This window comes from Urocitellus parryii, chromosome 1 (assembly GCF_045843805.1).
Source record: "Urocitellus parryii isolate mUroPar1 chromosome 1, mUroPar1.hap1, whole genome shotgun sequence".
Taxonomy (NCBI): domain Eukaryota; kingdom Metazoa; phylum Chordata; class Mammalia; order Rodentia; family Sciuridae; genus Urocitellus; species Urocitellus parryii.
The window spans coordinates 179585358-179597860 of NC_135531.1; the positions used below are offsets into that span (position 1 = coordinate 179585358).

Below are 12503 nucleotides of genomic sequence, written 5' to 3' on the forward strand. Positions count from 1 at the left end.
TCTGGGGACACCCTGGAGGAGGCTGGGAATGTTTGTTAGAAAAACTACATTTTTGCCCTGAATCTCACAGTGGGAAGTACTGATTCACACCATGGATGAATGTTGAAAATGTTTTGCTTGGTGAAAGAAGACAGACGAACACAAAAAGGCACATATTGGATGGTCCTTTTTGTATGAAATGTCCAGAGTTGGCAACTCCCCAGAGACAGAGAAGATGGGTAATTTCCAGCAGCTGGAGAGATGGAAGGATGGGGAATGATTTCCTGTCGGGTGCGGGGTTTTATCTGGGGCCATGAAAATGTTTTGAAACTAGATAGAGGTGGAAGTTGTATGACATGTGAATGTCCCAAATGCCATGGGATTGTTATCTCAGCAGGGCAAACTGGGCAGTCATTAGTGTGAAACCCTCCCACAAGATGCCAGGAGGGCCTTGGCCACCCCACCCGTTACTTTAAAAGTGGTTAATTTCATGTTATGTGACTTTCACCTCAATACAGAAAGAAAAAGAAAAAAGAGCCTATTCTGGGGAGTAGGCCACCAGCTGGGGACAGAAGGGTGCTACCATGTCCCTATTTGAGGACATGTACACCAAGGCCCAGAGGGGGCGAGTGCACTGCTGGAGGTCACGTGGAGCTTAAGTGACAGAGCAGGACACATGTCCAAGTCTGTCTAAATTTAGGACCTATATATTTGTTGCCACCCCACCTTCCTTCTGGAACATTCTTCCCCTGGGGAGAGCCACATCCCTTCTACCAGCCACATCTGAGGGGTGGGTATTGGTTTCCACAAACAAAGGGGTGAATATCTCAGCAGGGCAAACTGGGCAGTCATTAGTGTGAAACCCTCCCACAAGATGCCAGGAGGGCCTTGGCCACCCCACCCGGAATAGCTCAAGAGTTAATTTTTTATTTGTGATAAGCAACTGGGCTCAGTGACAGCTCCCTGAGTGACATTTCCTGTGGCTTGTCTGGCTTTCAAACATTAACCTCCACCCCAGGGAGAACCCAGCAGCTTATCCATTAACTCTGTGCCCCCAACGTGGAGTCCCACTGCCCAGTCCAGACACCAGGCCAGAGCCATGGGGGGCACAGGACCTCCAACTGAGCTCCTGGGGGAACTGCTGCGGTCACAGGCCTGGGCGAGGGCGTGGGTGGATTTGCATCTGGGCACCTGTCCCTCAGCTCCTCCAGAATCTTCCAGGGGACTCAAGGGACACAGGCCTGATTCTGATGCAGATCCCCCCAGCACCTCTACGTTTTGTCAATTCTCCTCTCTTCTTCCAGTCTTGTAGGGAGTTTTACTCTTGGCCACCACATCTGTCCATCATACCCTTCCAGGTGGATCCCTGGGCCTCGCTTTCTCAACTCCTCGGCAGGGGAGGCCTGAAGACCTTTCTAGCTACAGGATCCATGGACCGCCTCTACTTCTGGGGGTTTTAAATCATGTTTCAAAGCACCAGACCCCTTCTCCTCTGTGACAACGGCAGAAATTCAATAAGAAAAACAGTAACGGGAGCTATTTGTGGAGAGGAAGCCCGGCCTGCCACCTTCCCACTCACTCCCCAGGGAACTGCGAGGCAGAACCCTGGAGGAAGTCTCGGCAGAGCTTTCTCAAACCTGGATGCACAATCAGGACCACATGATGAGCCTGAGGCAGAAGGATGACCAGTCCTACTCATGGGTGTGCTGACAGCTTCCCGCACCTGCACCCTGGACTTGGGAGATGGTAGTTCACAGGGGAGATGCCATCCATAGGCAGGGCTGAGTGTGCAGGTGGGTAGAGGGTCTAAGTGGACCCCAATCCACCATAGCCTCGTTCAGCCTGATCGCACACCATCAGAAGAACTCCCCGCTATGAAAAGATGCCTGCTTTTGTATATTAATTCACTTATTTCCAACAAGAGTGTCATGAAGGCCGTAGATCATTACCCCCACTGAAAACTGGGCAGGTTGAGGAGTGAAGGAGCAAAGCCTCTTCCCCGAGATCGAGATCATCAGCGAGGAAGCAGCACCCCAGGCTGGCCTTGTTGGGCCTTGCTTTCTGTCATACCAGACACAGTATCTGGGATGGTAGGAGGACCCAGGGTATCAGGACACTCTCAAGAGTACCTCCTGGAGTGTCCAAGGCCAGGATATGGCTGCTTGGAGCCAGGACAGGCAAGGGAAGGCTCAAACTGAGGGTCTCCCTCTCTGTCCCTCACTTGGTGGATGAGTGAATCGATATAAGCACATTTGCAACACCCACAGCACTTGGCTTCTGCCACCCATGTTTCTTCCCACCTCTGGCTGCTCCTGGCACTGAATGCTGGAGTGCGTGAGGCTCCTCTCCAGGCCCCTTCCTCTTCCCTCCCATGATCCGTCATGGTGAAGCCTCAGCTGCACTCGCCCTTGGTGCCTAAGTTCAACCCTGGCCTGGATCTCTGTCTTCAGTCTCAACTGAGCTTCTAAATCTGAATCTGCTCCCCCAGATACCTGACCTTGCTTCATCTTCCTCCAGATGCTCAAGGTAAACACCTGGAGGACATCCCGGACTCACTCTTCCTCCCCTCCCTCCCTCCTGATCCAACTCATCGCCACCTCCCATCAACGTTACCCACCCAAAGACTCTGGCATGTACCCGCTCCTCTCCACCAAGGCCACCCCTGCAGGGCAGACCCTCTCCAGCCACACAGCCTTGGTCTCAATCTTCTCTGCATCTGCAGATATCACTGTCCGCTGATGTCAGAAGCCGTGTGTGAATCATGGGTTTGTTGGAGCCATCACAGGGCAGGGGGGCTACTTTTCTGGGAACCCCTGGGTGAAATTCCCCCATTGGAGAAAGCCCAGGTCCTGCTGGTGCCCTGCCCTAGCTCACAGCCCCAGGGTCACACACAGCCACCCTGAAGGTACTGAGAGGGGCGTAACCTGCCAAGCCCCAGACAACTTGTATTCCCCATGAAGCCTGCCACACTAAAACATTGGATGTATTTCCCCCTAAACAAAGAAGTCGCGCTTTCCCCCTGTTTCAGTTCCAGTTCCTATCAGGGCTGGAAGACCCTCCAGGCACCCTGCTTTTGAAAACTATTTTCTGTCTATTGTCCTGTGTTCTTTATTGATTATTTTCAGACTTTTTCCCAGCTGGTTCACACCTCCACGCAGGAATCTGCTCTACCAGGGTGCTGGTAACCCCGCACACTGATGGCCCCTGCGCTCCCTGGTCTCAGGGCTTTCTCCAGCGGCTGGAGTCCACTAGTCCCCCAAGTGCAGGAGGCTGGAATTAGTGATGCTTCGCTGCCTCTGAGTGCTAGGGAATCGGTGGCTAGTTACTCCAGCACCTTGGCCATGCATAAGTGTGTCCCACCTGGCTCCTTATGTGCCCCAGTGGGATTATACTCCAGGTGCCCACAGTGACCACGTAGTGTTCACCCAGTTCCTTCCCCGCTGGGTCTCAGGTCCCACATCCTACTGATCACCTGCTGCTGGGAACCCAAACAGAGACACCCTATTATAGTCCAGTGACCAGCAAATCTTACCCAGAGCAACAGCTTCCTAGTGGGTGTCTCTGAACCTACTCCCGTCCTTCCCCAGGCTGTGGCAAGGGGCATCTTCTCATAACGCTGAGCGTCACACCACTCGCCTCTGCCTCTGCAAGGCTTTCCGTGGCTCTAGCAGTCAGGATGAGAATCCTCCTGGGTGCCAGCGCCCTGCTGCTCCCTGCATCCCTGTCCCTGGTAATGATTAGGCATGTTCAGATCTCAGCTCAAACATCATTCCCTCTGGAAAGCCCTCGTAGAGTCCCAGACCAGGTCAGGACCCTGGGCTCTCCATGCAGGTGGAGTGGCTCTTCAGGCCTTACCTCATTGCCATTTTACATGGGTTTGTGATTAATGGGTCCACGGTCCCCCAACCACACAGAGTCATGATGACTGCGGTGGAGCCTGCCCTTTGCTATTCTTCTCTTCTTTCTCACTAGCAGAACCTGGTTCAAGGTGGCCACATGCATAGCTAAACCTCTGGGTCTCCAGCCATCGTTGCAGCCAGGGGTAGCTGTGCGGTTCGGTTCTGCCAGACACAAAGTGCAAGCAGAGCCTCCCCACCCCCCCCAAAAGTTTCAGGAAAGCCAGGCTTCCCCATGTATCCCCACCCCAACTCCCGGCTGCTCTTTCCTTCCAGAAACACAGCAACTTTGCTTTCCTCCCCGGAGGTACAGCAGCCCTTGTAGGACCATGAGGACGAGAGCCACACATTCAGCCAAACAACAGAGGAATCTGGAAGATATGATATCTTGGAACTTTGTACTACCTCTGAGGTTTTTGTAATTTGCAACAAAGAAATCCCTATTTGGTGAAGTCGAAGTATCCAACTTCTGCTGCAAAATGCATTCCTAAGCGATGAGAGGGAGTTCCAGTTCCTCATCATTTATCCTTTGTTCTCCCCATTCCCATCTCATACCATTAAGTGCTAAGTAAATAGTTCTGAATGATCAAACCCAGGACCTCACACGTGCTCGGCAAGCGCTCTACCACTGAGCTGCAGCCCCAGCCTAAATGAATGTTCTTAATTTCACACCGAGCTCTTAAAATAGATGTGGAAGTTGAGGCCCAGAGACATGAAGCAACTTAAGAGCCCATGGTTTAATTTAAAAGCTGGGGTTGGTTGGTCTCTTTTCTTCTTTTTAGATTGAGGTAAAATCACATCACATGAATTTAACTATTAACTATTTGAAGTGTGCCAGTGATATTTAGAACCTCATAATACAACATGTAGCCATCTCCTCTATGTAGTTCTAAAATATCTTCACCACCCCCTAAAGAAACCCCATCAAGCAATTTTTCCCCACGGCCCCTCCCCTCAGCCCATCAACGATGAATCTAATTCTGTCTCCATGGATTTACCTAATATAGACATTCCAAATAAATGGAATCATATGATGTGTGACCTTTTGTATTTGGCTTATTTCAGTTAATACCATGTTTTTATGAATCATCTGTGTTCTAGCATGTGTTAGAACTTCATTTCTTCCCCCCTCCCCCCTTAGTTCTGGGGATGGAACCCAGAACTTCACACATGCTAAGCAACTGCTCTACCACCACGCTACAACCCAGCCCCTCTCATTCTTTTTAAAGGCTGAATAATATTCCATTACATGGATGGATCACATTTTGTTTATCCATTCACCCCCGTGATGGACATTTGGGTTGTTTCCATCTCTTGGCTATTAAGAATAATGCTGATGGGCTGGGGATGTGGCTCAAGCGGTAGCGCGCTCGCCTGGCATGCGTGCGGCCCGGGTTCGATCCTCAGCACCACATACCAACAAAGATGTTGTGTCTGCCGAGAACTAAAAAATAAATATTAAAAATTCTCTCTCTCCTCTCTCACTCTCTCTTTAAAAAAAAAAAAGAATAATGCTGCTATGAACATTGGGATACAGATGTTTTTTTAAGTACCTGCAATAGACTCTTTTCTTAATGCTACATCCTTCAATGATAGAGAGTAAAGGAGTTAAGTTTAGGAAGGGTATAGAAATACAATTAACACCTAAATATAAAACTCATAATATTTAAAGAGTTGATCAATAATAATTAATATTTAAATTACCAATGTTTACAAACCATTTGTATTTTGCAAATTTTATCTCATTTATCATTATAATTATTGAAGTAGATATTATCACCTCCATTCTATAGATCAAGAAACTGAGGCTGAGAGTGTTAAATAACTTTTACACAGTCACACAGCAGTGAATGATTGGAAGCATGGTACCCCAAGGGTTTCTGACCCCATACTGCTTTTCTCACTCATCAACCTGGCAGTGAAGGTGACCACGTGGACAGGAGGCAAACAGCCTTACAAAGTGATTCCCACCAAGCCCCTCCCTTGAGGAAGATGCTAGGAAAGCACTTGCTGCCCCCACATACCCGAGAAAGGAAAAGTGGATGCTGGTTTCTGTAGACTGCTCACCAGTCCCCCAGCCCCTGCTGACTAAGTGAACAAAGCCAACCCAGTGCCCCACATCCCAGCCTGGTGGGTCAGGGCATGAGCTGAGCAGATGTCATACCTGGTGCTGGAAGCTGTGGGCTGACGTCTTCTCGCCTGTCCTTGGAGAACTCCTGCAGGCACTGGTCCTGTTCCTCCTGCAGCAGCCGAAGCACGTCACACAGCTGGGGCAGGGCTCCAACCTATGAGTCCAAACCAAGGGTGCTCATCATCACTACTAGTCAATCCTACCACCCAAGGACTTAGTGTGAGCAAGAAGCCTCTAGAAGGAAAACTCAAGCCCACGGTGGTTAGGGGCTCTGACCGGGGTTGTACACCCAGGGCTCTGGATTTCAGCAGACAGCTTTCCAGGTGGTCAACGACAATATCTGAATCTCTCTTGTCATCCCTACTCTCTGTGTTTCACAGATGGAAGTTTCAACATGAAGGAGCAGGGGAAGAAGTCCCTGGAGTTAAAGCTAAACTTGAAAATGGCCCAAATAAACAAAAGTCTGGGCCAAGAAGAAAAGCCAAGGTAGTGCTAGATCCAAAGGCAAACATAAATGCTGCTCTAGTTAACTCCTATTTGGGGTCCTGAACATCGACTTACCCCTTCACTAATGCAGTCAGAAAGGCCCTACAGCTGTTAGCAACTCCTCCTTCTCCACTCCCTGACACCAAGCGATCAGGGTTGATGGTCCCCACGAAGCACACACATCACCTCTCCTGGCCCAGAGCCTGGGCCCAGCCACAGCCAGTTGCCACGGAGACACTGGGTCCATCAGCTCTGACACCATATCATGCTCCTTCAGCCCTACATTTCCATTTTGACTGACACAATACAGCAAATAACATTTCCCTCCGTAGTGTTAAGGGTCAAACCACATCTCCACCCCCTAGTGACTTAACTGGCTATATTTAGACTCTTACCCTGAAACAAACTCAGCTGTCACCTGGTAGCCACACATGAGATTGGTTCTAGGATCAGTCCCCACTCCCCTCAGGAAATCAAACCCCACGGAGGCTCGAGTCCCTTACATAAAATGACATGGTATTTGCATAGAGTCTACACACATCCTCTCTGGATGACTTAGAATACCTCATACAATGCAAGTGCTTGGTGGGTAGTCGTTAAGCTGAAGTTCAGAGAATGATGACCAGAAAAAGAGTATGTACCTGTTGACTATAGACTCTTCTTTAAAAAATGTATTTTCAATCTGTGGATATGGAACCCATAGCTATGGAGGGCTGACTATAGTTTACCTAAGAACATAGCAATTGTGTGGCAGTAAGTGGGACCCAGCCCCACACTCTGGGTCCTTGCGCTCTTCATCTTGGGGTCTCGCCCAGTCTTAGCTGAAGCCTGTCTTCTTCAGTACGCTCTGGCTTTTCAGAGGAGGTAACGGGAGGGTTTTTGCATAGAAAAACCCACACAAGGTTGGCAGGCCCTGTCTTTCAGCTCATGGGGACTGTGGAGAATCACCCTGAGACTGACATCTTTCTTCAAGGTGATAAAGGGTTGGATGGCCAGGACAGGTACAAGCTTTTAGTGAGTGTAAAGAATTTCATGTATTAAGTGTCAAGAAATGCTCACACTCTTTGGTCAACTAACTACTTCCAGGAGTCCAACCCATATATGGGTAAAGCCTTTTGTAGACAAATTATAGCAGTTTTATATCTGATAGGAAACAAGACAGGTTCTGCTTTCAGGAAAATGGGTCAGATATACTACTCCTATGACTTCCAGTAAGTAAGAACAAATAAAACCCTGGACACCATCTTTAAAAGAAGATGATTTCGAAAGGTGGAGAGAGGAAGATGGAGGGCCAGAGGACTCAGGGCCTAAGGAAGGACAAGCTGCTGTTTTCCACCTCCTCTGTCACAGTCCTGGAGCGGCAGAAGTTTGGCAATGAGGCACCACCAGAGGCCCACGAAAACCCCAACAGAAGGCTCCTCTCTGTGGCCAAGGACCAAGGAAGGGGCTCCAAACAAGGCCCAAAAGGCTCTGGAACAATGACTTCTCACTCCTGCAAAACACCAAAGAGCCATCCCCCACCCCCCGGGAAAGGCCAGGAGGGGAGTCCGGACGTCCACCCCAGCCTTGGTGATGTGGATATCATGGGGTCAGCAAACCCTGGCTGGGGGTGTGTATGGGGGGTCCAAGAGGCCAAGGGAGGAACTGGAACTCCCATCCTGCTACATGGTAACAAAGTTGCCCCCAGTCCATGACGTCAGTGGACAGATGGCACCCAACCCAGAAGCAATCCCTCCCCAATCCCTCCCCAGTAGTGTCAGAGAAGGCCCAGTGGAGAGTCAGGGTTTTCACCAGCACCCAGCGTTGATTAGGCCCCTCTAGTGCGGTGCTCCAGAAGACCATGTGGAAAACAGAATTACCCACCCCATCCCATAACCAACAGCAGCCCCCAGGTGTCAGATGAGGCAGGTGAGGGAGCCGAACTTCTAATTTCTACCTGGCAGCAAGAAGGCAGTGCTCGCCCACCTTCACCTGGACAGAAAGAGGCAAATAAGAGAGAAACTTGAAATAAGAACTACCGTCTCGTCATACGAAAATGTCCAACTCCCAACCAAAGATTACTTGTCATATTGAGAACCAAGAAGATCTCCAAATAAATGGAAAAAGATTACAAACACCAACAGAGCTCTGAGAATGACCCGATGAAGATTTTTAAAGTAGCCATCACAAAAATGCTTCAATGAGCTATTAGGAGCACACTTGAAAGGAATGTAAGAATACAAACTGAGGGGCTGGGGATGTGGCTCAAGCGGTAGCTCGCTCGCCTTGCATGCGTGCAGCCCGGGTTCGATCCTCAGCACCACATACAAACAAAGGTGTTATGTCCGCCGAATACTAAAAAAATATTAAAAAACTTTTCTCTTTCTCCCTATCTCTCTCTCTCTTAAAAAAAAAAAAAGAATACAAACTGAAAAGGTAAGAAGGAAGGAAGACCGAAGAAGGAAAAAAGTAACAGCAAAATAAAAACAGAAAATAGGAAAATTAGAGAAGAATCAAGTAGGAATTTTAGAATTAAAAAAAATCAAATTTTAAAATTCAGTAGAAGGAGCAGAACAGTGGTCATGGTGATGGTGAAGAGGAGAGAGGAGAGAATCAGTGACTAGAAGATAAAACAATAAACATCACCCAGCTAAACAACAGAGGAAAATAAACTGACTATGAAAATAATCAGATCCCTAGGAACCTGGGACAGGGGACTATGAAGAATATGTAATGTTCATTGTTTTTTTTTTTTTTTTTAGGAATTTAAGAAAGGCAAAACACATACACTTACATGTTCAACAAGCTGAATGAACCCCAAAGAGATTAAATCTAAAGAAATTCAAACTAAGGCCTGCTGTGATTTTTGAAAAGTAAAGACTAAAATAATAATAATAATAATAATAATAATAATAATAATACCCCAAACAAACAAACAAAAACCAACAAATATGGAAAACAGCTAAAGAAAAACTACACCATCCGCAGGGGAAAAGCAATTAGAATGAACACTGATTTTCCATGGGAAACCATAGAGTCGGAAAACAGTGACTCAATATTTTTCAGGAACTTTTAGAAGAAAAGAACTGTTAAGCCTGTGCATCTATATTCAGTAAAAAAAAAAAAAATACCCCAGTAATGGAGAGAAGATTAAGACACGCTTAGATAAGAAAAGCTGAAAGAATTTGTTGCCAGCAGATCTACTTTGAAAGAATGGCAGAAGGAAATTCTCTACACAGAAGGGAAAAGCTAAGAGAAAGAAACTTGGTTCATCAGCGAGGAAGAAAGAGACCAGTAAGCAAAAAAGTGGGCAAGTGCTTTCCTTCTCTTCAGTTTTATAAATAGGAAATGGTCCAAGCAAAGATTAAAACACTATTGTTATTGTTCCAAATGCAGGTAGAGAAAATAAATTTAAGACTAGTATGCTATAAACAGGAGATGGTGAAGGGACGTAAATAGAGGAAATAGTCTATACTTCACTTGAACCAGTAAAAGGGTAATTAATGCCAGTAGACTGTGAGAACACATGTGTATACAAAGTAATACTTAGAGCAATCAATAAAACAACTATGTGAAGAGCTACATACAAACACACAATAGATGAATCAAAATAGAATTTTAAAAAATAAACAAAAAAATAAACAAAGAAATGAAAAGTTTAAATAAAAAATAAAATGGCATACTTAAGGCTTCACCCATCAATAATAACATCAAATGTAAGTGGCCTAAATATAACAATTAAGAGAGATATTGGTATATTGGGTTTTAAAAATATAATTAAGCTATATATTGGCTATAAGAAAATCACTTTAAATAAAATGATATATAGGCAGATTAAAAGGATATAATAAGATAAATGATGCAAACATTGATCAAAGAAAGTAAGAGTGAATATATTAACATTAGATAAAGTGGAGTGAAGAGAAAATACAAGGACCAGAGATGGAGAGGGATTCTGAATAATGATAAAAAAAAGACAATCTATTCAAAACACATGGCAATCCTAAGTGTGTATGCACCAAACACCCAAACTGTGAAATATGCAAAGCAAAAGCTCATAGAATCAGAAGGAGAAATAGACAAATCTGCAGTTTTACGTTGTAGACTACATACCCTTTTCTCAACAATTGATAGGACGACTAGGAAATCAACAAGGATATAGAAAATACTGTCAATCAACACAACCTAATCAACATTTACGGGATAACTAGGATCCACATTGTGTTCGTCCTCTTGCCATCACTGCAACAAAAAGATGGTAGAAATCAACTTCTAAAGAGAGAAGGTTTGTTGACTCAGTTTGGAGGTTTCAGTCCCTAAGCAGTTGGCCTTGTTGCTGAGGGCCTGTGGAGATACCTCATGGTCAAAGTGCAGGGTAGAGCAATCCATCCACCTCATGACTGGAAATGAAAGAGAGAGGGGAAGAGGAAGGGTCTGGGGTCCCACTGTCCCCTTCCAGGGCATGCCTCCAGTGACTGCAAGACCTCCCACTAGCTCCACTTCTTCTAGTTTCTTCCACCTCCCCATGGCGCAAGTTGAGGACTAAAGCTTTAACACATGGGCTTTGGGGAAATATTCCAGATCTAAATGAGAGCACACTTAGAATTCGTTTAAAAATAAAATAACTGCTTAGATGTGGATCTAACAAACATAGAGCTTGTATCCTGAAAACTACATGATGATGATGAAAGAACTCAAAGATTTAAAAGAAGAGTGGGGCATACAGATGTTCCTCCACTTACGAGGGGTTTACAGTCCCAATAAATTGACAATATTGTAAGTCAAAGTGCATTTAATGCTTCTAATCTGCCGAGTATCTAGCTCCGCTCCATAGTACACTGCAGAGGGCTGGTGGCTTCCCCGGGATCACTGTGAGCTGCAGCTCGCTCCACTGCCCAGCTCCACTAGACAGGATCCTACCCACATTTCACTAGTCTGGGAAAAGATCCAAATTCAAAAAAGCAAAGTACAGCTTCTGATGCACGCTTATCCCTTCAAGGGTGTGAAACCCCTTTATCACTTTCACACCCATGTAAAGGGCGCCCAACCATCCTAAATTGAGGACCATCCATAATCCCAGAAATGGAATAGCTGGATCATATGGTAAGACTATATTTAATTTTCTTAGAAACCACTGAGCTCTCTTCCACAGCAGCTGCCCCATTTTACATTCCCACCTGCCAGTGTACGAGGATTCCAATGTCCCACACACTTACAGACACTCGTGACTTTTCCGCTGCTGTTGTGGTTTTACAAAGGCAATTTGAGTGCCATTGAAGTGGATGGTCCCACAGTTCTTTTCTTTTACCCATGACCCTTCAACTCAAATGCAATAAACCGAGATTATTTTGTGTGGTGGTATGCAATCTAAAGAAAGGTTTGGTGCCCTGCAGTGTCTATGTGACATGAATGGCATTCTGCTGAAAGGACTGAGCCCATGGCTTCCAAGTGTTGACAAGAGAGAAGGAAGATGGCCCTCGGGGTTGTTGGGAGTGGCTGGGAAAAGATGGTGCTCAGTGGAACAGCTACCTGGACAATATGTTGGTGACAGAAAGTGAAATGAGCTCTCTTATCATAAATTAACCTAGAGATAGGGGAGGAGAGACTGGCATTTAGTAGATCCATGCATATTTATACATGCATTTTAATATACTTATTAAAAGTGCTAAGTATCATTGTACTTCAACTGCACAAAAAGATAAATGAAATGAATTTCTGAACTTTATATAATAAAATTTTTCCTCCAAGCAACAGCTATTAATTTTTAAAAGATCCCTTTAAAGTTTAACAGTTAAGGGGAAAAAAGCCCACAAATATTGCATTTGGGTAAGTATATGTGTTTTGTTTTGTTTTTCTTTTAATTGTATTAGTACCAGAGTTTAAATGAAAAAAAAATAGTATTTCTTTACCCTAATCTTTACCTGTTCTTCAGAAACAATGATTTTCTGCTCCTTTTAGTTATTCTTTTTCATTTTTATCTCCATATTTTAAAATTATACTCTCATTATTATTTCTTGGTTTACTGAGACATT

The 12503-nt window shown here is 45.6% G+C and overlaps 1 protein-coding gene across 1 annotated transcript in view; it reads right to left on the reverse strand.

The window, feature by feature from the left end:
* Sctr (secretin receptor) overlaps nt 1–12503 on the reverse strand; it is a 64077-nt gene that overhangs the window by 41594 nt on the left and 9980 nt on the right. Inside the window, exon 2 of the mRNA XM_077792733.1 lies at nt 6040–6160. Within this exon, the coding sequence (XP_077648859.1) occupies nt 6040–6160 (121 nt within the window). The remainder of the gene's footprint in view (nt 1–6039; nt 6161–12503) is intronic.